The sequence below is a fragment of the Corapipo altera genome, unplaced genomic scaffold (genome assembly GCF_003945725.1).
Source record: "Corapipo altera isolate COAL_440 unplaced genomic scaffold, ASM394572v1 2b, whole genome shotgun sequence".
NCBI lineage: Eukaryota > Metazoa > Chordata > Aves > Passeriformes > Pipridae > Corapipo > Corapipo altera.
The window spans coordinates 12596394-12622020 of record NW_020884874.1 but is presented as its reverse complement, the minus strand read 5'-3'; the positions used below and the strand labels follow the sequence as shown (position 1 = coordinate 12622020).

At 38.6% G+C, this 25627-nt stretch overlaps 1 protein-coding gene across 2 annotated transcripts in view; it reads left to right on the top strand.

Moving 5' to 3' along the window:
* The first annotated feature begins 2986 nt into the window (after positions 1–2986).
* GOPC (golgi associated PDZ and coiled-coil motif containing) overlaps positions 2987–25627 on the top strand; it is a 32921-nt gene continuing 10280 nt past the window's right edge. Inside the window, exons 1-6 of one of the 2 annotated variants that reach the window (XM_027669797.1) lie at positions 2987–3256; positions 17437–17601; positions 20069–20092; positions 23357–23532; positions 23811–23976; positions 25224–25319. In XM_027669797.1, the coding sequence (XP_027525598.1) occupies positions 2987–3256; positions 17437–17601; positions 20069–20092; positions 23357–23532; positions 23811–23976; positions 25224–25319 (897 nt within the window). The remainder of the gene's footprint in view (positions 3257–17436; positions 17602–20068; positions 20093–23356; positions 23533–23810; positions 23977–25223; positions 25320–25627) is intronic. The other variant, XM_027669806.1, reaches the window with a different exon arrangement.

Below are 25627 nucleotides of genomic sequence, written 5' to 3'. Positions count from 1 at the left end.
GGGATAGCTTACTGTTCCATTAAATAAAAAAAGGCAAAAAATGTAACATGATTCCATAGGTACTTCTCCAGTGAGATATCTACCAGAATCAAAGCCAAAGCTAACATAAAAACTGATGGTTCTGAAACAATTAATTTTCTTGTGTGGCTGAACTAAATTAAGCAATAAAATTAGTTTAGCTTTTGATACAGCAAAAATTTGATTTTCTATGGGACGCTGTTGTGCAAAAAAAGACAGCTGTGAAGAATGAATGCCGGGACGAAGGTCAGACAAATGATCTGTTCAGCTGGGCTGACTCCAAAGTCATCATCATGGCTGGGCTTTGCAAACGAAGATTTGGGAAGGGCTCTACCCACATTTGTTACAAGCGCGCTGGTGGCTAAAAAGGCCAATACGAGATAGACACGTCTAGTTGCAAAAGGCACAGCAGAAAGACTCCTTAGGTGGTATATTCTGCAAGACACAATTCTTTCTGTGTTGTTTTTTCTCCTCGAGAGTGATCCTGCGTGCGTTCTCAAAAGCATCAGCAGCGTTATAGATGGTGTGTCTCCAGACCTCCCGATTGGAGGCCAGAGTAGACCAGTTATGTTGATCAATATGACCAAGGCTGAGTAGTTGCATGACTTCAGACACGTGCACACTTTGCTCAGCTGCTGTTCTGAATACACCAATTTAGTGAGCCAGTTTTTTTTCTGTAGATATACGTAAAGGTGTTTGTAGCTTTTGTTTCCATCACGGATGGGTTTAGCAGTAAGGGAACCCCGCCCAGTTTGTTGCTACCTACCTTCAGTAGCAGTGCAGACAATTTGAGTGGTGTGCTGGTTTTGCCTGGGGTGGTTCATTTTCTCCACAGTGGTTACTGTGGGGATGTGGTTTGGATTTGTGCTGAACACAGGGCTGATAATATAGAGATGTTTTTATTATTGCTGAGCAGGGCTTACACAGAGTCAAGGCCTTTTCTGCTTTTTGTACTGCCACACAGGCAAGGGAAGTTGGGAATGCACAGGAAGTTGGGAGGAGACACAGCCAGGACAGCTGACCCCAGCTGACTAAGGGATATTCCATACAATGTAACATCATGCTCAGTATAGAAAGTGGGGGGAAGAAGGAGTAAGGGGGAGGTGCCCTTACCGTTATTCTGGTATCCTCCACTGCCAACTGGAGGGTCCCTGTGCTCTCTTTGTTGCGCTGGGAGAGTATTTTGTGGGGCCATGTTGTAGGCAGGATTAGGGTCCTGATCTGCTTTAAAGTGATTTTTTTTCTTTTTTCTCTTTTGAGGTGGAATTACGACTTCAATGCAATAAAAAAAGCTGCACATGTTCTCCACAAGACCTGCTAATAAAGCTCCAGCTGAAATCAACATCAGAGTTGCAGTATTGCAGTATTTCAAAAGAGACAAGCTGTAGCCAAGGTGAACGTCTTGGAGAAAGCACCCGTGTAGGGGTAGCTCGTTCCCTGAAATTTGTTTCATTGTCAGAACCAGGATGAGCTAAAAAAAAAACCGCAAATCTCTTTTATATGGGTATAACTGCATTCATTGGTGCTTCTAGAGATGCAAAGGTGACAGGGGCAGTCCATTTAGGTTAGATATCAGGAAGAAATTCTTTACTGTGAGGCTGGTGAGACTAGAACAGGTTGCCCAGAGAAGTTGTGGATGCCTCATACCTCTCAGTGTTCAAGGACAGGTTGGACAAGGCCTTGAGCAACCTGGTCTAGTGAGAGGTGTCCCTGCACATGGCAGGGGATGTTGGGACTACATGATTTTTAAGGTCCCTTCCAACCCTTAACATTCTATGGTTCTATGATTTTATGCAATACTTGCAAGTCTGCATCTTTTCTGAGCACAAGCAATTGATGTGTTGGTGCAAATCCTGCCGTGTGGTTTGCACCTGCTCATCACATCGGTGAATACAGTAATGAAGACTTCTCTTTCCTCTTCTTCTCTTTCCTCTCTTCCTCCTCCCTTATATATAAAAATAACCATATATACATAAGAGTGATCCAGCTTTCCAATTCAGTTTGGCTCTAGTTTGAATTCTCTTGTCTGGGAAATCGATAAGTTATAAATAGATTTTATATCTATTAGCTCAAATAAAACCCTGGTCCGTACTGCAGAAGTTTTTGCAATGGTAGCTCAGAAAATGAAAAAGTTTTTCCCCAAACCACTGTCATTATTTTATCTAATGATGTCATCTCTCTGCCCCTCAACCCTCGCAACTGGTTTCCCTTTCAGTAGTGAGGGTTTGTTTCCTGTCAATATGGTCTGTTAGCCACCATCTGAAGTTTTCACTGTTTCTGTGTTCCCTCTGATGCTTTAGATCTGAAGAGGTTGTGATATTGCTGTATCCCAGTGCCTCATTCAAGCAGTGGTGACTTGCAGTTTTAGCTGCCATCTGTCTGCTTCCTGTTGAGCACTTCTATACACAAATACCTCTGCACTTATGCTTCTCTTTGTGTTACATTTATTCATCATTTTCTTCACGTATATACATTTTAAGTTGTTCGGGGCAAGGTCCACATTCTTATTCTTCACTATGTACAAACAGCATAGGTCTTATACGGACTATATGTCAATACAAAAGTGGCTATAAATACAATTACACGCCCTCTGCCTGCGGGGGCCGGGCGCGGACGCTCCCAGGGGCCAGGCCGGGGCCATGGGGCCATGGGGACACAGGGACAGGAGGACAGGGGACAGAGAGACACGAGTCCCTCCCGCCCCCGGCCCCTCCGCCCCTCCATCCCCCTCTGGGCGGGACCGCAGCGCCCCCTGCCGGTGCGGCCGGGGCGCGATCGGGGGCTCGGCGCTCGGCAGGTGCTGCCTGCCACACCACCAGGCGGCCGCCGCGCACGCGCGTGCCCGCGCTCCCTGCGTGGCTGCCCCGGGAGCGGCGCCGGGAGCGGGACCGGGAGCGGCGGGTCCCGAGGGGCGGCAGCGGCTGCGGCGGGGCAGTACCGTGCGAAGGCAGGGGGCGGCAGCGGTGGAATGTCGGCGGCGGGCGGTGGTCCCTGCGCTCCGGGCGCGGCCGGGCCGGCCCCGGGCGGCGGTGGCGTGTCCATGTTCCGCTGGCTGGAGGTGCTGGAGAAGGAGTTCGACAAGGCGTTCGTGGACGTGGACCTGCTGCTGGGCGAGATCGACCCCGACCAGGCCGACATCACGTACGAGGGGCGGCAGAAGATGACGAGCCTGAGCTCGTGTTTCGCGCAGCTCTGCCACAAGGCTCAGACCGTGTCCCAGATCAACCACAAGCTGGAGGTGAGCGGGATGCGGGGCCGGGGCGCATCCCCGGGGGTGCCCGGGGAGGGGACCGAGCCGTGCCCCAGGGCAGCGAGAGCCCGGCCGGGTTTCTTCCTACCCCTTCCCTGCGAGCGACTGGGGAGGATGAACCAGGCCCCGTGCTTTAGGATTCGGGCCTGGCCGTGACGATCATCCCTCTGGGTTTGGTTGTTCCAGCGCGGGCATGGAGCAGTGCGTGCCAAAGGAGTTCTCTTGGATGTGGAAAACAGGAGTCTTGAGCAACAGATGCTGCTAACTCGTCTTCTGTTGGCATTGAGTCCCTGGTGAGCCGAGATGAGAGGACACAGTCTCAAGCTGTGCCAGGCAACGTTTGGGTTTGACATTAGGAAGAATTTCTTCGCGGGAAGGACTGTTTAGACATTGGAATCGGCTGCCCGGGGAGGTAGTGGAGTCACCATCCCTGGGAGTGTTTAAGGAAAGACTGGACGTGGCACTTTATTGCCATGGTCTAGTTGACAGAGTGGTGTTCAGTCATAGCTGGGACTCAGTCTCAGTTGATTCTGTGAATTTGGAAAGCCTTTTTTAGAAAAAGGATAAAGACAAGATCGAGGTGCTTAAAGCTTAGTCTCAGTAGTCAAAGTGAGAACATTGTTCCTCCTTACAAGTAAAGAAAACATAAAAGTGGATTGGGGATGGACTTTGACAGGTCCTCTTGTCCCTTCACGCTACAAAGTAGATCAAACAGCTCTCTGCCAAGCTTAGTGACTGAAGATAATAGCAGAGGTCACATGTTCTGTCAGAAGAATAGTAACTGTCCTTCCTGTTGGAAAGTTTTCTTCATGCCTGATCCAGAGTTTCAGTCAGGGTGGGAAGAAAGAAGCACCAGACAGAGCCAAGCTGTCTGGTGCTGATGCTGCTGAGAGGCAGGGTCCTTTGGCTTGTGCAAGAACTGGAGTGCTCTGGAAGGAGATTGTCAGAAACTTTGTGGTCATTTTATATCTGTCCAACCTAAGCATCTTTGGTTTAGTAAGTGTTGTCATTTGTCTCGACCTTAACAGGCAGGAATATGAACTGCCTGCTTGCATTTCAGTAACATATTAGAAGGCTGTTGATGTTTCTTCCTCAGTTACCTTTTCCCTGGGCTAAAGCCCTCTAGTTTCTTCAGTATCTGTTGGAGGCCATACTTTTTAAAGCTTTATTTATTGTTCTACTAGCTTGTAAGTATATAGGAGTAAGGAGGGGAAATTCTGAGAAACCATGAAGATACGTGCTTTGGAAGAGCTTCAATAGACATTCTTTCAGTTTTTTGTGTCACACTTATTATAATAAAGGAATTCTAGAGTCTTCAAGCAGTCTTCTGAAGGTATGCCTTTCAGTAGGAAGTAAAGTGAGTAGATTGGCTTTGATTTTACTCAGGTTTCTTCTTGGTATGAAGACATTGTAATGTAAAAGAGGCTTAGAATATTTCAGAGTAGAGCAAAGAATTGGTTAAATAGGATTTTTTTAAATCACATTCTTTATTTCAGCAGAATGCTTACTGTGGTGATGTTTATGTTCTTTGTGTTTATGTTGCATATATATACACTATCCACCTATGCTGTAGGCTTAATTGTATAAGTGTAGTAAAATAAGATTTGTGAGTAGATAGATAATCAGTATTTATTGCATATTATGCAGGGATGGTGGGTTTTGTGTACAGACCTGTAAACCAGGTGAGTTTTCAGGATATTTTAAGAAAATGAATTGGTGCTTGGTGCTTGGTAAATATTTCTTTGAAAGGTTGTTTCAAGCTTAAATGTTTTTAAAAGAAATTATATAACTCAGAACCTGAAAGATTTTGTATCTTAAAGAAATTATCAGGGGCACCTAAGGAACTGAAGATCTATACTTAAATCGCATATGAGTTGAAGAGCAAAGGAGCACAGTTGTTAATAATTAGCATAATTATTGTGTATATCTATGTCTATGAGGTAATTGTTTGATGAAAATGATACTGCTAGTCTAGAGTGAATGCTTTTGAAGTGAATAAAAAGTCTTTTATTTTATGGAGTATTTTTATTACTAGGAGTAATATTAGGCCTTATACATATAAAGGAGTTTTTTTCTTTCAAGTAGACCTTTAGAAGATTTTAGTATTGCCTTGAAGGTTGTTAATTTTAGGACTTCATGTTTATTGAAGTCATAAACTTGAAATGAAAGCTGCCATTTAAAATCTCCAAAAGATGGAGCTGCTCTGTTTAAAGTGAGTGTCTTGTCTTTTCATGTGCACAGATGTCCAGTGGAAAACCCCAGTGTCCAACATGAAGGGTACAGTGACTTATTCTGAAAGAAATCACTAAATTTAATACTGGAGCTTAGGATGTGATCAGTGATTTGTTTGTTGTTTTTTTTTTTATAATGCAAGTTACTGTATTTAATGTAAGTTTTAAGATTGTGGTCATTTCTTAATAACCCACAATTGTAATTTTATACTACTTGTACTTTTTATACAAAGCTTTCATCACATTCATAAAAATGTCATCAGTAAGAGTTTACTTAGGTGCAAACACTTATTCAAGCCAATAAGATCCATCTTCAGAAATATACCTCTGTTTGAATTAAAATAATACTTTGACTGAAGCTAAGTTTGATTAAACGTACTCTTGCAGCTGCATTTGCCTGATCTTGTCTTACTGAATGACTGATACTATTTCATAAAGAAAAATAAGAAAAAATTATGAATATTGTTCTGTTGTTTGTGGATTCCATTTCCTTGACCAAAATTGTTGGGTCTTATTATAAGATTACAGGCAAGAATAAAGAAATGCAATTCAGGCTTTAATTTATCCACTTTATCAGCTTAATATGCGTTCTCTGGTTCGTACAATTGGTTTTAAGAGGCACAGCTTAGTTTGGTGGATGGAATCTCCTGCTGTAGGACTTTTCAAAAAAGTTTTTGCCATCTTGGTGTACACCTACTGCTAGAGAGTTGAATCCAGATAAAATACTGTATGAGGGATGTTCCTGAATAGTGAAAGAGGTGTTCCAGGAAGATGGTAGTTTCCAAAGAGGCAGCCATATGTTGGCAATTCAGGGGCAAGTTATTTTTAGCAGGAGCCTGAAGGTATGGCAGATGCACAGGGGATGTATGCAAATAAATTTACTGGTGCATTAGGTTGGTGAAAGTTCACAAACATACTACTGTGCTAATAACATTTGCAGTCTTAAATTAAAGCTAGTGGTATGACAGGGAAGGAGGACTTGTTTTCATGATTTTCCTCCTGGTCACAGTAGGACAAAGTTGAATTAAGTAGCTTATCAAAGCTTAAAAAAGTGTTAGGCAATAGAAGCCACTGTCTTTTCTGAGATCAGCTTCACTTCACTATGAAAAAATAGCAAAGTGTATCTTGATGGAGGACAGTCAGGGCCTCAGGCTTTTAGAACAAAAAGAGATGACAGCCATTTTAAAGGAGATTTTTTGTGGTACTCTGTCTCTTGGAAAGCCATATAAATCAGCAGATGCAGGCTGGGAGTCAGTGTGTGAGATTTCAGTAGATATTTAATTGAGAAGCAGTTAATAGGCTTTTGTTTTTCCTGTTTGACTGTGACTTGACTATGGTGTTGTCTGAATGTCCATTTCAAAAAGTTCCGTGTAGTGCAGTACTGTAGAAATAAAGTTAGTAGGTCAATGTGCCAGTGAAGACTGAGCTTGACTTTAAGTCTGGCATTTTGCCAATCTGATTCTGCAATTTTAAATGAACAAGCTAGAAAGGAATGTCTGATGGAGCACACCCTGTATCTTGGCAGTTGTGTTAAGACAATATACATGCTGAAGTTAAAGAAAATATATATGTCTAAGAAGTTAATTGCCTGTGTAGTTTTATGTCTGTGATTAACTTGGAATAAGCAGGTTTAGAGGAACATATTTCTATAAGCTGAATTCTTCTGTAAATAACTCCTTGCTGTTTCAACTGAAGCATATGTAGAATAATGTAGGTAATATATATGTATGTATATATATAAAAATTATATATAAACCCTCCCAATGGCAAACTGAAAAAGCTAAATGTAGGTGGTTTTGTGTGTGTGATGACTTTTCATACAGTGTGGAGTCTGTCTTATGGGGCACACTGCAGAGTTGTAGTCCTGCTTTGTTGTTTGATAGTACTTCTTAAACCAAGGTAGGACCTTTCACCTTCTTAGGAAGGTCTGTTTGGATTTTTTTCACCCTCTCCCCTTTATCTTGCACTAAGAAATGCACTTGTTGAAGGCCAAGATATTTCTTTGCCCCAAATGAAATATGTATATAAAACTGGGAGCATAGTTGCAAGAACTTGTTAAATTTTTTTCACATTTCATTAATAGTTCTAGTATTTAGGGAGGTGTTATTTTATTAATTGTACTTTTGACTCTTAGTACTTTTTCTCTTTTGGATAGAAATCTGTTGGTACTAGACAGAGTGTGGTTTTTTGAAAAAACATTTGAATGATATTTGATCCAGCTTATTTTATATCCTAAAATGTGAGCAGTTTTCACATATTCAGGAAGTGGAAATACGGATTTATATGCATTTTCCAGTTGGCTTATATGCTAAATTGTCATTAGTTTGATACATATAACTTTTATCAGAATAATTAAGCCCTTTTAAAGAGGTCACCTCTACTTAATTCATATTTTCCTGTATCAGAAGCCCTGGAATTCTGTGCAAGTTGAACTAGCTTACTTCATTTTCAGTCTGCATATAGAAAGGGTTTTCCTTTTCTCTGTCTCATTTGTTGAGAGTTGCCAAAGAGAAGTTGAGAGGGAACCAGCATTGTAGTTTATATTTCATAGTTTTGTTTCCTGAATTACATTGCATAGCTAGTATGTCTTTCAAAATAATGGCAATAATAAAACCACCAACTTGGTTTCTAAGAACAGATTTGTGTCTTCTTAATAAACAATCAGAAGCATGGGCAACCTGACAAAAAAAGTCTTTGTGAGGCAGTCAGAAATTTGTCACTGGCAGTGAAGTATGCAAGTAGTGATTAAAAAAAAAATAATTTCTGCTTCTGTAAGTGGGTGTAAACAGAATGAAACAGTCAAATACAGAGTAAAACAGTAGCAAGAAACAGTACCTAAAGCAAAGTGAAAACGGTAAGAGATTGCTGCAGTAACAGGTATTTTAATGATAGAGCTGAAAAAGGTCAGTGACTGGTGTATCAATGTTGGTTGATGTATCCATTTTTGTAAATGGAAACCAAATTCTTAAGATGTTTTACATGTAGTATTATGTTTATCTTTTAATTGTTGGGAGGAAAAGTGTGCAAACAATTATGTGTCCAGAACTAATCTTCAGCAGAGAAGAAAAAAAAGGAGGAATGTTGTTTTGCATCCTTTTAATTTGCTGACCGGTCTTTTGAATGTTTTGTCAGGACCAGAATAGAATCTAAGAAACAGAGAGGTTAATTTGTCTCATGTGCTTTGTAATCTGTATGAGACATAATAAAAGTGGATTAAATTTATTTACAGTTCATTTGCATCTTCAATATCATACACTGCATTTTTACCAAGACTACTTACATAGCTACACTACTGTAACTGTAGTGTTTATTTAGGGAATCAGCAATCATCAATTTTGTCATTCATGTTCTTATTAGCCACACTGTAAAGACCATTTTATTAAATTTAAAGCTTTAGCTAAAAATATAAGTCATGTGTCCTCTTTGGGGTCGTAATAAAAATGAAATAAAATCTTTTAATATAATCTAAAAATTTGTCAGTACAGTCTTTTCGAATAATTTCTTGAAACATTGGCATCATTGACAAGTGGTAAACATTATGTTAAACCAGGGGGGGGATTTATCATCAAAAATTATGGTTCCTAAGTGAATCATCTATTCAGAAACATTTTGGACAGTGCTGCCACATTGTTTAGTTTTGCAGGGAGCACAGTGAGATTTATAGGGCTCTGATCTGTTTCATGGTTTCTCGTTCAAAACAGTCCATTAAACTGAATAGGGATGTGTGAGAAATTGCAGCAAATGTTGCTTAGCAGACAGGGAGAACCAAATAGTCAAGACTGAGGAAGGGTAGAGTGTTCTTGTCTTTTGGAGAGCTGTAGACAAAATGAAGTGATGCTGGTGAGATGATGGAGACAGTTCTTTTTTGTAGCAGTTAGAGAAACATAATCATTAAGAGCTTCAGCTGCTTCCCATCAGGGGGCTGATGCAAAGTTAGAGTTTCCCCTAAAACTTGGTAGTATGTGGGTTGTGTGGTTCATAACTGTGCACGACAGGCTCTGTTGTTGTTGAACCAATGCCACTTGGGTGTCTGTGAGTGTGTTTAGGCCTCAGGCTGTAAGAGCTGCAGCTGTCACATCCTGAAAAATTGTTTTCTGTCCTGCATTTATCTAATGTTATGGGAACACTTAGGAATAATGATTTCGTTGTTTGTAAAGCATAATTAGAGATTTTTTAATTTAAATGACATTTCTGTCTTTAAAAAAATGCCCCCAGAATGAAATGTTACGCAAATATGCTAGTGTCATATCTTGATATTTATATTGCTTTTTTGTGCATATATGGGGGCATAAGCATTGTAGTATGCTCTGTTGTGTTTCATGATCCCAGATCCTGCAAACTCTATATCAGAAAGTTAATAGTCCTGATCAGGAGTCAGTGTTGAAATGTATAAACATGTATGTTGGTAAACTTTTTGGAGTCAAGTGTAGATTACATGAGGACATTTTTCTGAAGAAGTAAAACCACCTCATATACTTGATTTGTCTGTGAATTTTGATTTGATCCCTTGGCAAGATTGATAGGGATCTGTCCTGTAAAATTAACTATTAAAAATATGTATACACAGTGAAGGGGTTTTATTAGTAACAGAATCAAGGGAGCTGGGAAATCTTGTACCCTGCTGATTTGTGGGGAGTGATTTGTCCTAATGGAAGTGTTGAGCACTTTCTCAGGTCACTAAAACCTTCTGATTCAGGCACTCCCCGTTCTCTCCCATGATCTGCGAGTTTCCATGTCACAGCATCCTTTGCCTTTTCATCTACCTATGTTTTTTGGTTAGTTGGCTGGACACAGAGAGCAGCTCAGTCTCCAGATCAGAACTGCACTTGTGCTGCCCAGACACTGGGCTGTTGCCTCCTGTCTCTGGGTAGATTAAACAAATTAGCTGAAGATCTGACTCTTCCCACTTTTCCTTCTGTGAGGGCACTAGTCCCTCACTCTTTACTACTAGCAGCTGTTTTGTGCAAAACTTGTATGTTGTAGGAACTTTAATCATGGACACCTTTACCTTTTTAACAGCTTTGTTTGATTCTTGAAAATTAATTCAGTTCAAGAGGGAAGGAAGGCAAAATAGGGAGAAATGTAGACATAGAGATAAAATGATGGCACTAGACTGTCTTGTTTAGGTAAATAAGAAATTCTGAAATTAAGTGCTGGCATTGAGAGATTATATGGTGGGAAAAATAATCTTTGACTTTAGAAAGACAGTTTTCAGACCTTTATGAGTTTAGAAGGCTTGGTATGAGAATGAATTAGGTGGACTCTAAAGGCCTGAAATTAAACGAAAACTTTAAAGGCATTTGATGAGTGTTTGGCTTATGACTTTTAGTCACTGGAGGCTGGTAATATGATGGATAATTTTGTGTGTGTCTGGCTTTTCTTTGCTGAAAAATACGAGTTTTCTAATACGTGGATTATGCTTAGTCTTTTTTTGAGCTAGAAATTCATATACCAAAAAATGCATTCATTACACTATGAGGGATTTCAGGTCTTCCTCTCATGGTGTGATGAATAATGCCACTGTGTTACTATCTATGCCTATGGCCCACCTTTCCAATTCAGTTTGGCTGTATTTTGAGTTCTCTTCTCTGGGAAATGGGTAAGTCATAGCTAGATTTTGTATCTATTAGCTCAAAGAAAACTTTTGTCCATACTGCAGAAATTCTTGCAGTGATAGCTCAGAAAATGAAAAAGCTTTCCCCAAAAACACTGTCATTATTTTATCTAATGATGTCATCTCTCAGTTTGCCTCTCACCCCTTGCAGCTGGTTTCCCTTTCAGTAGTGAGGGTTTGTTTCCTGTTGACATGATCTGTTTGTCATCATCATCCCACTGTCTTAAGTTTACTCTGTTTCTGTGCTCCCTCTGATGCTTTAGATCTGAAGAGGCTGTGATATTGCTGTATCTTAGTGCCTCATTCAAGCAGTGATGGGTATGAGCAGTGGTAAGTTGTGGTTTTAGCTGCCATCTATCTGCTTCCTGTTGTGCGCTTTACACACAAATAGCTCTGCATTTGTACTTCTCTTTATCTTACATTTTTCCTTCGTTTCCTTCACATATTTACATTGTAAATTGTTCAGGACAAGGTCACATTTTTAATCTTTTCAATGTAGAAAGTTATTATACAATCTTTGAGTGTATCTCTGAGATCTTACAGAAATAAATAATTTTGGTTAGTTATTCTAATGCTCACTTTTCTATGAAAAGTATACAGGTGACTAAATGAGTATTTTTTCTGAGAGTTCAGACCACAATATGAAAAAATTATATGATATGGTATAAACTAATGGGAAATACAAAATACTTGGTAAATGATAAAGTATGCCCCAAAACTGAGTAAATATTTAGTTAACCTTTCAAAACTCTCTTTCTGGTATCATCTGTATGTTAGATTGTTTGGAAGATAAATACTGAGTTGTACTATTTGGTGAATTTGACTAAGATCTTCAGTTTACTCAAATATAGACTTTCATGTGGAATTTAGAAATAGCTTGTGCCATAATTTGAAGCAATAGCTCTTTCTGAAATACTCTGTTTTTACTAGTACTTTGTGGAGGAGAAGGAAAACCAGGCTTTTCTCCCTGCACCACAATCAGATCAGATCACTCTTAAAGGTTAGTTTGTTGTGGGTTTTTTTTTTATTCCGAACAGTGAGGAGAAAAACAGGTAAGAAACGAAGAAGCATGTCTTGTGTACTTGACAGTGTACGGACTAGGGACAGTAAGTACAAAGAATTAACAGTAATGTGTTTAATAATTATTGATAAATTAGAGAACAAGCTTGAATGAGGTACTTAGGAATAAGTGATGTCAGTAATGCTGTTCTTTTTTTGCGTAATGTTTTCCGTGCTGACTCATTTATGTAACTTCTCTGAGTTCTCAGTTAGCAGGCAGTGCTTAACTGAAGCATTTTTCAGAACACTTCAGGAAAAGTTGTCCATGACAAGAGAGGTGGGGAAAGTGGAGAATTGAAACGAGCCTGACTTCCTTTAATAACTAAGAAACTTACCTATTTTCTAGTTGACTTCAGTAAGTTTTGGCTTCTGTTGTAAGGTCCAGACCAGCACTTCCTATTGCCGTTGGCACCGAATTCCAGTTACAGATCTTGGTCAGAGAAAAGTATCCATGACTTCAGTGAGTCAGAGACAAATGAGCATATCTCAAAAGACATTGACTTTGCCAACATACGTCAGAATAAAAGGCAAAAAAGAGCTGTGCAAATTCTGTCTCTTGTGTCCCGTGTCCTTGATTCATCTAGGTCTAGGTATAGGTTTTCATGATTAAATCCTAGTTCCATGAACCACAGGCCTGTTGTGCTATTAGCTGTGTGTTGGCTGGGGCATAGGCACAAATGAGTTAGCAGAGAGAAACTAAGGTGTAACCTTGCAGTATGGTACTTGCTAATGAGTGATAAGTACTAATCTGCACAGTTGGATACTGCCCAGAAGAGTTCCATTTTTGGCTGAATCAGCAAGTTACAGTTAAAAGGATGTTATGAAAGTAAACACACTACCTTCTCTTCACCCTCTGCCCTTTATTGTTCCCCAGTGAAAGTTTGTTGTTTGATGGCTTTTCCTGAACTCTCTTGACCCTGAAGCTCAATGGTCTCCTGTGACTTCTGCCCACAGCTGACTTCTCTGCAAATTCTAGAGCAGTTGCAGGTGACCATCGATATACGTGACATTTCTCTTCGACAGTCTTGTTGAAGAATACATCCAAAAAAGCTGCCAGTGAAGGATTAATACAGTTGCTTGTGCAACATTAATTTATCCTTGTGTTTATACAAATTGAAATATTAAAATTGTATTATTTGGGACCATCTTTTTCTGTAGAACCCTTGCCTCCTGCAGTGAATGATGCTCTAGGAAGGAATGGCCTTACTGATAGTTCTTGTTCGTGCTCGTCATTTCCTCTGCTGTCTCTGCCCCCTCTCTGGTTTTTACTGAGTAGCTTCCAAAATTGAATATAGAGCTGTTGAATTTCCAGTCTTTCCATATGTTTCCTTTATAACAAATTGAGGGAATTTGGGTAAAAAATAGTGCTAGTAAGAGTAAAATAAAGGAAAATTAAATGAGCTGGCCAAGCAGAGAATGACGGGACTTTTGTGAAATAATGTAAAGATTTGTCAACCTTCATAGAAGTGATCACAGGATTTGAAACTAGCTTTGCTGTGTTTGCATTTTGGAATGTCTCTTGTTTCTGCATCTGTACCTGGGGATAGATTTGTGACTTTTCATAATGTGTAAACAGATTATTTCCATGATGTATACTCATACTATTTCTCATTTTACTCTCTTTATTTTCTTCTATTTATTTATTAAGGCTTTCCAGTACCTGAAGGGAGCCTACAAGAAAGATGGAGAGAGACTTTACAAGAGCATGTAGTAACAGGATAGGGGTGAATGGTTTCAAACTGAGAGAGAGTAGGTTTAGATTAGATATTAGGAAGAATTTCTTTCCTGTGAGGGTGGTGGGACACTGGAACAGGTTACCCAGAGAAGTTGTAGATGCCTGTCATGGTTTGAGATAGCCCAAAATCCAATTCCCTAGCTCCATTCCCCCTCCCACATCTCAACCTAATGTGAGATGGGTTTTTCCAGACAAAACACAACCAAACTCAGAATGGGGGAAAGGGAATATATTACAATGACTGTACAAATGAATACTATAACACATTATACACATGATCACAACTATCTCTACCATGACATTATAGTATTTATGGATCAGATCTCTTCTCCCCTCCAAATAAAAGTCCAGGAGGGAAAGAAGGACAGATCCCTTCCAGTCCCCAAGCAGGAATCTCTTCTAAGGCAGTAGGTTCTCCTCATCTCATGCATGCAGCAGTAACTGGATTGTTGTAGCTGGATCTCTGTTCAATACACACAAGGGGGTCTCCAAGCCCCTCGGCTCTCCTTCGACTCCAAGCGAAGGCCTCACCTGTGGGCTGCCAGCAGGGACCAGACTCGCGTCACCACAGGTATATCACGAAATGCAGGGGCATCTTCGTGAAAGTCCCTTCCTCAGGGGATTCAAATTCCCCTTTGCAGAGCTCCGTGCTCTGCCTCAAGGCAGCGGCGAGGGGGGGGTGAAGCCCTCCTCCACATTCCTTTCCGTCCCGGTCCAGCTTCCCAGGACGCTCTGAGCTTCTCAGCTCCTCTCTCTCTCTCTGGTGCTGCATGTCCAAAACTGCTCTCCAAAACAGGAGTCCATCTCCCTCTTTTTTTCAAGAGGTATCAAAGGAGTTTTGGGGGGGTCTGGTATCAGTTCTTACCCCCAGAACTCTGTAACTCTGCTGCTAGCTTTTGCTGTTTCTCCGGTTCAGGTCTTATCAGTTGGCTTTCAGCCATAACCTCTGGACGCTGCCGCCGCTTCTTCTCTGTCTCTGCTCACTCACGATGGAAAACATCCTCCAGCTCACAGCTACAGACACATAGTCCAGTCTAACACTGTTCCAAGTCTTTGCAGTCCCCCCCAGCCAGGGGCTGGGAGGCCCCAGAGGCCCCGAGGGGCTCAGAGCCCCTTCCTCGTGGCTCTACAACATGGCTACTTCTACCACCCAAACTACAACTCTTCTCTTCCGTTTGCTTGTGGTATGTTTACATTTCTGCAGAAACGCCCATTGGACAGAACTTCAAAACTTCCAGGGGTTTCCACCCCTTGGGAGTTACCACTTTTCTTAGCTTCTGGGGGAAAACAAGGTTCAAACCACTACAATGCCCCATCCCTTAAAGTGTTTAAGGCCAGGTTGGATGGAGCTCTGAGCAGCTGGTCTAGTGTAAGGTGTCCCTGTCCATGGCAGGCTGGTTGGAACTAGATGATGTGTATGATCCCTTTCAACCCAGACCATTTTATGATAAAAACAGCAGGACATGAATTTAAACCATAGGTCATATGCAGAGTACAATTTTTATTTTTTATTATGAGTTTGACAGTCTTTTTGTGATACTTTTGGAGCATCATTCATGCCACAAAACTGGTAGCTTCATTGGTGCTTTGTAATTTGCCCAGGGAAATAAATTTATTTTTTTTTTCCCCACCAGAATTCTGTTTGGTCTGCCATTCTCTGCTAAGTGAGGCTGGACAATATTAAACTGCTCTAATTTATCTGTTCTGCCACTTTGCCTTTCTATGGGCATTTTGAATTAGAACAGATGAGAGAGTGTGTTTACATGTATAAAAAAAGCAATAAAAGTCAGTATGTGAGCTGTGAGTACCTGTTAGAAAGGAGGAAGACATTAGTGGTCTTTTTTTTTTTTTTTTTTTGAGTAGAAGTGATAAGTACCTTATGTAATAATAACAAAATACTCTTATTCAGAAATTATGACTGGGACAAACTGTGGCTTCGTTATTAAAGTCTTTGTTGTCTGCTCTCTACCATATCATCACCCTTTATGCCAGTGATATTTTGTTTTGCTACATTAGTTCAGGTGTGTGTCTGCTTTTGTTGGAGGGTAGATAATCCACAGCAGAGAGACTGTAACCATGGCTGGTCACTGGGAAAAACAGTGCAGTTTTGTAAGTAACCCATTTCTCTGAAACTATTTGGCTGTGTGATATTTAAAGTATCATCTTTCTGTAGAAGGCAGTTTCTGCTTTGGAGTACTGCAAGGGTTTACAAATTTTTCAAGTTTTTTTGTCATTCTGGCAGTTGGAAGGTGGAAATGCATGCAGCTCCGTTCCTTGGCAAAAAGTAAATGCTAGCCTGGTCTGTTGAGGTTCCACCTAAACGTGGGAACGGAGATCTTTTTGTCAGCAGCAGCAAACTGGAGGTTGGCTTGACCCATCTCATCAAATTGCACTTTAATTTAGGTGCTCTGAATCACCTCTGGCAAAGCCTACTTATGTCTGAATTACTCTGGAAGCTTAAGGAGACTGTCCCTTTAAATTATGTACCTAATGTTAGACCCAGTAAGTACTCCCTATTGATAGTCAAATCCTTCCTACTTTTTTTTCATTAACTGATACAGACATTTTATAGCAGTGATTTATGTAGTTGAATGGGGTGAGCATTGCAACTTGATATTCATTGTGAATTTGAACATTAGTATAATGTTGTTATAATACCCTGCTTTACTATGAGAGGGTTTTTTTTAGAGTTGGTGGCTTTTCCTTTTTACTCTTCAGTTCCAAATTTTTTGGTAGCAAAAATATACTCTGGGAATTTAGCTAAAAATCCCCTGAAATCATATTCGGGAGTGGGTTTTTTTGCAAATAGTAGCTTTAAATCTTATATGTATGTATCTTGTCTTATAAAATGCTACTTGAACTTAAGGATAAAAGCAACTCGGTAAACTTGTTCTTTTATTCCAGTTATAAACCCTACATGAAAACTGGTTTTAAAATGTTTTGAAACCACTTTTTCAAGAGTTACTAACTGTTTTTTGTTTTCTACATGTCCATTCTAGGGACATGCTAATTTGTGGCTTCTGGTTTACCCACCTAATGTGCTGTTTCAGTTAAGCTGTTGATAATAGACCAATTGTAAATAAGATTATTTGATTTCAGCATTGCATAAATAAATGTCATTTTCCTTTGATCAGTATTTTTCAGTAAGATTTAATAATATTACAGTTTAAATTGTGTTTACATTGGTATGGTTGTACACCCTACATAGGTTTAATGCCATTTCCCTGTTTTGGAGTGGACATCAGCATCACATGCCATTGTCTGCATGAGGAAGAACTCAGCTGTTGTTGCTTTTGGCAGTATGGCCGTTTGATGCTGCTTTTGTGGGTAAATTAATTTTGTGGCAGTTGGGGAGAAAATTCTGCAAATGATCCAGTGCTTAGGTTGGGCTACAGAGGAGGAACGTGTGCTCTTAGCTGTATACACCATGTATAACATGTATGTACCAACAAATGATGTGTTATGTATCATAGTTCTGGTGACTCTGTTTAGTCATTGCTCATTACTATGATGGATTATATCTTCACAGGCACAGTTAGTTGATCTGAAGTCTGAACTGACAGAAACGCAGGCGGAGAAAGCAGTGTTGGAAAAGGAAGTGCATGATCAGCTTTTGCAACTCCATGCTGTTCAGCTTCAGCTACATGCCAAGACTGGTCAGAATGTTGATTCTGGGGCTATTAAGGCAAAACTGGTGAGTGTGGTGACTTAAATCTAGGATTACATTATTCTTTTCCCTCTCTTGACTGAATTTTTTCACTGGAAGGTGTTAATAAGCTGATTACAGATTTTCATGTTGAAAATGTTAACTTTTTCTTTTTTAGGTAATATTTATGGTTGGTTGTTAGCAGCCATTAAAAACAACATAAATAACGTCAGAATAAAGAATTAGAATTTAAGAAGTTGTTTTTACGTAGTGGTTTTTTAAAGTAAAATAAGAAAATATTTTGGTGATTTATAGAGCTTTTCTGGAGACTGAAGTTGCAAAAGATAATGGTTTCCAATAAACAGACACAACCAAATTTTCACAGATTTTACAAAAGCCTGAAGTGAGATAAGTTAACTGTTTTTCTTGTAATAACAGTCTGATAAGAGAAAGAATGGGATTGGTTTGCCATGCAGAAAGAGAGAGTGAGTAGATGGCATCACAGTCCCCTCTCTGTGGTCATTCTTTCTCTTTAAGAGTGCTTTGAATGCTTGGATGATGCAGTTAACGACATGCAGCAGACTGTTGTAAAAGAACTCAGTAAACCACTGATAATTTTGTACGATATGTTTTTTAGAAACTCAGTCCTTTTGTGAAGTACACCAAAAGTTAACAACAACTAATCTGTGCAATTAGTTGGCATTGACTGGTAGCCAGAGCCTAGTCTGCCTTGTTACTAGCCACAGCACAAATTCAGGCTCTAACACTAAGACTTTGTAAATTAGAAAAGTAATATAGTGTTGTAGAGATGTTTTCTAACTGTTGGCACGAATCCAGGTCTATCTCTGACTGTTTCTAAAATTGCTTCACAACTGGGTTGCAAACAGCTAGTCACAGTATATGTGGAATATTAGATGCTATTTTGTCCTGTTAATTAATGTACAGTAAAACACAGTAATAGACTATAAGGCTTAAAGGATGTCTAGGCTAATCACTGAATAACAGCAGTAACCCAAATTCTTCTATTTCAGATCCAAAAGCTGTAATTGAATCTTCTTAGGGCTACACACTTGTATATTCAGTATAAGAATAACATTTTCTGGATTGTCTGTACATAATTTATTCTATACTGATTTATAGCTTAAATATGATGAAATTTATTTAGAGCTGTTAATAATTGTTATGGGTTTGTAAATAAGCATTAGTTAAATAAATTGTAAATAAGCATTTTGTAAGTGTTAGGCTACAGGTTTACATGTAGCAAATTTTTTAAGTCAACACATCACTGTGAGTAAACTTTATTAGTTAGATTTAACTTCTGAGTGACATGGAGAGTAATACTTTTAACCTTTTTGTTTCTCTTTACCTTGTTATAAACAATTTCTAAAGATATATTAAATCTCTGTGCTATTGACAGCAGTTTTCTTCCTACAGCTGACAATAAATACATTTTACTCTACATAGTTTCAGATTTTATCTGTGCTGAAGTTGAATTTTATTAACAGCTTAGACTGATATTCTCTCCTTAATTTCCCTTAGTTTTTCCTTTTTATAAATATCAGAACTAGTCTTTGGAGTTTGCTTTACTTTACCTTTAGGGAATCCATAGTTATGGACTGAAGCTCAACTTGAAACTCTTCAAGATAAAGCAAGCTGTAAAGATCTGTGAAGGTAGAACAAGCAAAACTGAGGCTGCTGAAATGAGAATAAAATGGGAATTGTGATATTTGGGTAAATAAAAACTGTTGTACTGACCTTCTGGCAGTCAGAAAGCCTCTGAGGGCAAAGAAGGACTGTGTCAACAGAATATGTAATGGGGAAATAAAGTTCTGTTCTAGTTGACTTCCTGCTTTCTTTGAGAGACAGACACTCTTCTTTTGTATGTAGACTCTTAGCATAAATGTATACGCTGTAATCTATAAATTTGTACCTAGTGGTGAACTAAGACATTTCAAAATGTTTATATTGCTAAACAGTTGATAACATTATGTAGTCTAGGCTGAATCCATTTTTAGGAGTGGTGAATCTCACTCCAATCACAGTAACACTTTCTTTGTAAAAATATGCAATTGCCTAGTTGAATTTTTTTCTTGAGTTTTGCAGTTGATATACCTTTTCTGATACTTCTTGCTGTCCTTTGTGTCCCTCTTGTAACACATATTTTGTTGTTCCTTCTGAAGGGAAAAAATAGATGTTATAGTGCAGAAAGGTTTTTTGTGATACCTTCATGTATATTGCATTACCTCACTATTCTGTATAGAGATACTTGGTATTTTAGGAGAAAATATTGGTTTTAATGCTACAATAAGGCTAAGCTTTTAATAACTTCTACTGCAAAATACCAAAATTGTTGCTAAATACAATTGTAGCAATGTGCTTGTTCTTTATGCCTTCTAATAAAATATGCAGTCTGCTGGTGAATGTCTTTTGGAGTAAATAACTTATGTTGTTGCATTTTCTTGAAGTTTCTGTTGCCTTTTTCTCTAATTACGGAACTCTTTTCTTCTGTCTTAAGTCTGTCCTTTCTGTGGATGAAATGGTAAGTATGCTGATTGCCAATTTTTCTTTATGTTTAAGCAGTGCTTTTGTTTTGTGCAACAACTTATATGTTTGTTGGCCTCAGAAACTGGCAAAACAGATCTGGCTTGTTCTTTCTTCCTAACAGTTGGCAAGATGCTGTATAAAGAATTTCCTTTGCATTTTAAATTTCTTTTCTAGATGTGGTGCCCTCTTTCCTAAGTCTGTATATGTTTTATTTATTATTGCTACAGCTAATTTGTGGTGATATCTGGAAGCTTGACGTTGTGAAAGATTGTCCTGGCAGTATCTCAAAAAATGTGTTATACAATTTCTAAAGCATAAACACTGTACACATCTGTGAGTGTAATCTGAAGTATTTTGCATGTTGTATGTAAAAAAATCCTGTCAACTTTTCCTTTTTTTCCCCTTTTCTCTATTCTTTTTATGGACCTGATTTAATATGATGTACTGGCTTGTGTAACAGCCAAAAGCATATAAACACAATAATACATAGATAAGAAGACAAACTGAAGCAAAGGTGACTTTTTTCTTTCGATTGTTCACAGTGATAGACTTGAGAGGTTTTTAAACAGTGTTTCCACTTTTATTATCTTATATACTTTATTATCATTACTCAGTATTTGCTTTTTGAAAAGCCATGGGATAACTGGTAACTGTAAGCTTTGATCTTCAACCTTGCAGTTGCATTTTTGGTTTAGTTTTTTTTTATATTATCAACAGAAAATATGTTTTCTATTTTCAGAACCTGTGCCATACTATCAACACTAGAAAACATGAAACTATTCTGTAACTTCTTTGATTTCTTGAAACATTTTTGGGACTTTTGTCACATCTCCTGACATTCAAAACGAGATGTGTTCTTCCAGTACATCGTCAGAGATTCCGTATTACAAACCTTTTTATTTTTTTTATTATTTTTTTTTTAAATTCGTGTGGTAATCAGTTGGAGACAGTCCAGAAAAGAATGGCTTCTGGGTGTGAAGCCATTTCCACCTCAGTCATAGAACACTAGTCATAGTAATGGGGAAAATAGCAAGAAAATACTTCTATGGGATTGCATTGTTACTTGTATTTTAGGTCTAACATTTAAAATGCTTGACTAAAAGTGATTCTACTTAGAAATGTAACATTGGCTTTCTGTTTGAATTTAATTTAAATAACAAACCAAATTCAGAGAAAATCAATGGAAAATTTCAGTCCTGATGAGAGTGTGTAAGCTGGATACTTTGTATACATACAGTAAAATGTGCTGCATGACATTTGCTAGTGTTATCAAATATCTTGGATTGCTTCAACAATTCAATCTTCTGAAGCAGTTTGGAATATGTCTGTCTTAAATTCTAGTCTTTGTCTTTTTGTATTTGTCAAATAAAAGACGTTCTAAAAGTCAGTATGTGTACGAACAGGGAGCCTATCCTGTTTAGAACACCTTGGTGCGATATTGGCAATACGGACATAGCGAACAGGGGCACTGTACCTGTATATGGGCTTTGCAGCTACTGTAAAACAGGTGTTATATGTGAACTGTGACCCTTCTCACTGCCAGAGTGTGTGGCAGAGACAACACAGCATGGTGGCACTCTTGAATTCTTGTAATTGCCCTTTGGCTACTGGCAGTAGCTGTGAATTAAAGCCCAAGACCAAAATAATAGTAGAAAGAATTGATATAATCTTCAGAACTCCTATTCTTGAAAGGTAGATTAGTGAAAATTCTTGGCTTAGGAGTGATCCTGCAGTTCAGAAAGAGATTTGCTGAAGAGAGTCATTCTCACAAGACAAGCCCCAACTCAAAGACCAGAGACCATAAGTGGCTTTGTGTGACATGTTTTCTAATGTGCATATGGGAATGACAGGAAGTGAAATGCAAGTTTCAAGCAGTCTTTATGCTGCTCCTACTGAGCACTATGCTAGGCTAACATGTACATAGGTGTTCTCTATTCATCTGTCTAACCTGATACAAGTATTTAACAGCTGAGGGAGATAGTGGAGTCTATCAAATTCAGAGTTGACTTTCTGGCAAATAAATGCTTACATATATCTATTGTGAAAATAACTCTCTGGGAGGACCAACCTTGTATAATTTCTCAAATGTGGTAATATTGACTATATTAGTGGTTTATATCCAGGCTTGGAACAGTGAATATCGTATTCACAATTTGACGACAGATTTGTCTTGCCAGTTCTGTAAAATTTTGTATCTGTCCTGTTGCTTCTTTAGTAGCACTTCCTGGTTTTATTTACTTAACAATGTAATTGATACAAGCACAGAGAAGAGTTCAAATGTCTTCAAAAATGCATTATAATGAAATTAGTTTTTATTGCTGTTTGAGTTGTCAGCCATTTTTTAAAGGAAACAGTATTAGACCCTGTGTCTCTTCCATTTTCCTATTTGCGTTGAGGGGGTTTCCCCTCCTTGTAAAAGCAATTCAGAGCAAGATATGAAGATACAAGTAATCAAACGTACTCTCCTTAAAGTAGATTTTGTAGATTAGCAATCTGAGCATACTAATTCCTTTTACTCCAGTGCCCTAGGTATCAGAAAAGGTAATAACTACGCCGTTTCTGTACATTTGGGATGGAGCACTGTGGGACTAATTTATGTTTCCATAATTGCTTTTTCAGAGGGCAGGGCTTAAAGTGTGGTTTTAGTGTGGGTTTTGTTTTTGTTTAGTTTGTTTTGGTTTTTTTAACAAAACTATTTTGCACTAATTTTCCTTTAAGTTTGTCAGGGTGGGCATCTTTATGTGTAGAATGTCTGGCATTATTTATGTGGTCTTCAGACTCTAATTTGGAAATGTCTCTGGCTGGACATTTCCCAGTTGTTTGCATGCAAACAGTTGTCATTTTAAGGACACATGGCCTTATTAAACGTTTTCTTGACGTAATCATCATCATCATCGTTAAATAGTTAAAGAATGTGGTCAAATTGAAATATGAAGTGGCTTTATAGATACCCTTTAATTTTAAAAATAGTATTCTTTACCTTTGAGTCTTCCATTTGCAAGACAATAAAAAGTAAGGATGATATTTAGTCTACTTAAATTTTGCCAGCTTTTTATAGGATAGTATGCAAACCACTAGCTGTAGTGCCAGAGTCCATGCTTTCTTTTTTTTTTTACTGCATGCATGTCTTGTACGCAGAAGAATAATTTCAGTTGGTGTATGCAGAAACAGTAAGTGCTCTTTCATTATTAACTTGGATAAAGGCTTTTCAACATATTTTTCCTTTTTTTTTTTTTTTTCTCTTTTTGCTGTTGTAAAGGAGAGAGAACTTGAAGCTAACAAGAAAGAAAAAGTGAAAGAAGCTCAGTTGGAAGCTGAGGTGAAGTTGCTGAGGAAGGAGAATGAAGCTCTTCGTAGACACATAGCGGTGCTTCAGGCTGAGGTTTATGGAGCAAGACTAGCAGCCAAGTATTTAGATAAGGAGCTGGCTGGAAGGTATGTGAAGTCAATCTGCGTCCCTTAGCATGAGATGTTCTTTGTTGCTGTTTTCTTCCTTTGCATCCCCAGAGGCAGGTTCAAAGTTAAGGCTAAGTAAGAAAAGTCTCATATTTCCAGTTAATTGAACAGAAGGTAGAAATAAAATCCCTGCAGTTCTTGCAGTAGTTGCCACGCGACTATGTGCTGTGGCCACGTGAGGTGTATGAGTCGTACAATGCATTGATTTTTTTGGTTGTAATACAGCATCTTGTTTTACCCTCTTTGTCACTCTGTAGGGTCCAGCAGATTCAGTTACTGGGACGAGATATGAAAGGACCCGCTCATGACAAGCTGTGGAATCAGCTTGAAGCAGAAATACACCTTCACCGTCACAAAACTGTTATTAGAGCGTGTCGAGGTCGGAATGATCTAAAACGACCAATGCAAGCACCACCAGGTCATGTAAGTTGAAAAGATAAGCCATTCCTCCATGATTTCCACCATTTGTGGGAAACAGACACAGGTTACTTCATCTTTGTGATTATTTTCACTTTAATATTGTGTTCTTTCAAGTGTCGCTTGTAGATGCATAATTCTTCTGTATGCTGAGGTACAGTTCCATGCTGAATAGCTTGTCCTTATAGATGATAGGAAAGATGATACAATTCCTTTGACTTACTGGGGAACACCCAGTCCTTCTGAAAACTGAGCCTCTGCTATGTGTGTTTATAAATATAAATTTAACAGCATAATTTTGTAACCTGGGTTTTGAAATGTGGAGCTAACTTACTTACAAAAAACAAGAATAACATTTTTAGGATTAGATTGAACTGAAGTAAATTTAAATTTTTTTTTAAAGTCCACATAAATTGACACTGTAAAATAATTGTTTGTTGGTTTGTTGTTTTTTTTCTCCTCACAAAGGTACTTTTTAAAACTAAACCTTTACACAGCATTTCACTGTGGGTATCTTAGAACTCACCCAATGTGGCACACGTCCTGTTAGTCACCCCAGTGTTCAGTGCATAAACCCAAACTTTTTCAGGAAAGTGCTTTACTTTGATCTGTTCTAAATACCTTAGTTGGTCAGGTGGGTCTTACTGCTTATGTTCCTGATTGCATACAAAATATTGGCAGACAAATATGTGTATGTGTGATTTTAAGAGTGTGCATAATGCTGTCAGTGACTTAACAAAAGCAAAAACCAATACTTTCATTTATTTAGCCTGGCATTTAGTTTTGTGTTCAATGGCTTTTGATTTGGTTTATTTTTATTACAATAAAAATAAACTTGAGCAAGCAACCTCTTCATTGGCACTGTATTACCTCTTCTGTCATTTGGTTAGTTATAAGTTGAGTTTACATCATGTAACATTTTAGCAGTGATTGGCATTTCTTCATGTAGTCCCTTTATATTTTTAGTATGTGGGCGATTTCCTTCTTTTGAAGTTAAGTTCTGTGTTGTGCATCATTCAGCACTAAAATAATTTAAATAATTACTCTCATCAGGGGTGCATGATGGAGAATCTTTTCTGATTTCATACTGTTTCTGTAACGGGGCACTGTAAGTTGTCCTGCCTGGAGCTAGCCTAAAACTCTGTTGCTCATCCAGTGCCTGTATATAATTTAAAAAACCCAAAATGCTGAAACGCATCAGTTTTTGGTTCACACATTCATGTTTGTGCTATGTTTGTTTTTTATCAAACTAGGATCCTGATGCCTTAAAGAAGAGTCAAGGTGTTGGTCCAATCAGAAAAGTTTTGCTAGTTAAAGAAGACCATGAAGGCTTAGGAATTTCAATCACAGTAAATATTTGCATTTATTTTCTATGACACCAAAGTCCTACTTCTGTAAAATACGTGGATCAGTAAATGTATTGTTAGAACATATGAAAACAACATACAAAAATGTAGCTATGGTCATAGAACTTGAAGACTCATTTTGATAGATTAGAAAATAGATAATTGCTGCTTTATGTCAAACTTATGATTTTGAGGTTTAAGGTATAGACACTTGCCAGTGGTGAATTTCTGGTGGGGTAAGTGTGTAGAAGAGCAGAGGCAATCTGTGCTGGTTTAAAAGTTAACCAGCAGGGGAAAATGAACTTAACTCA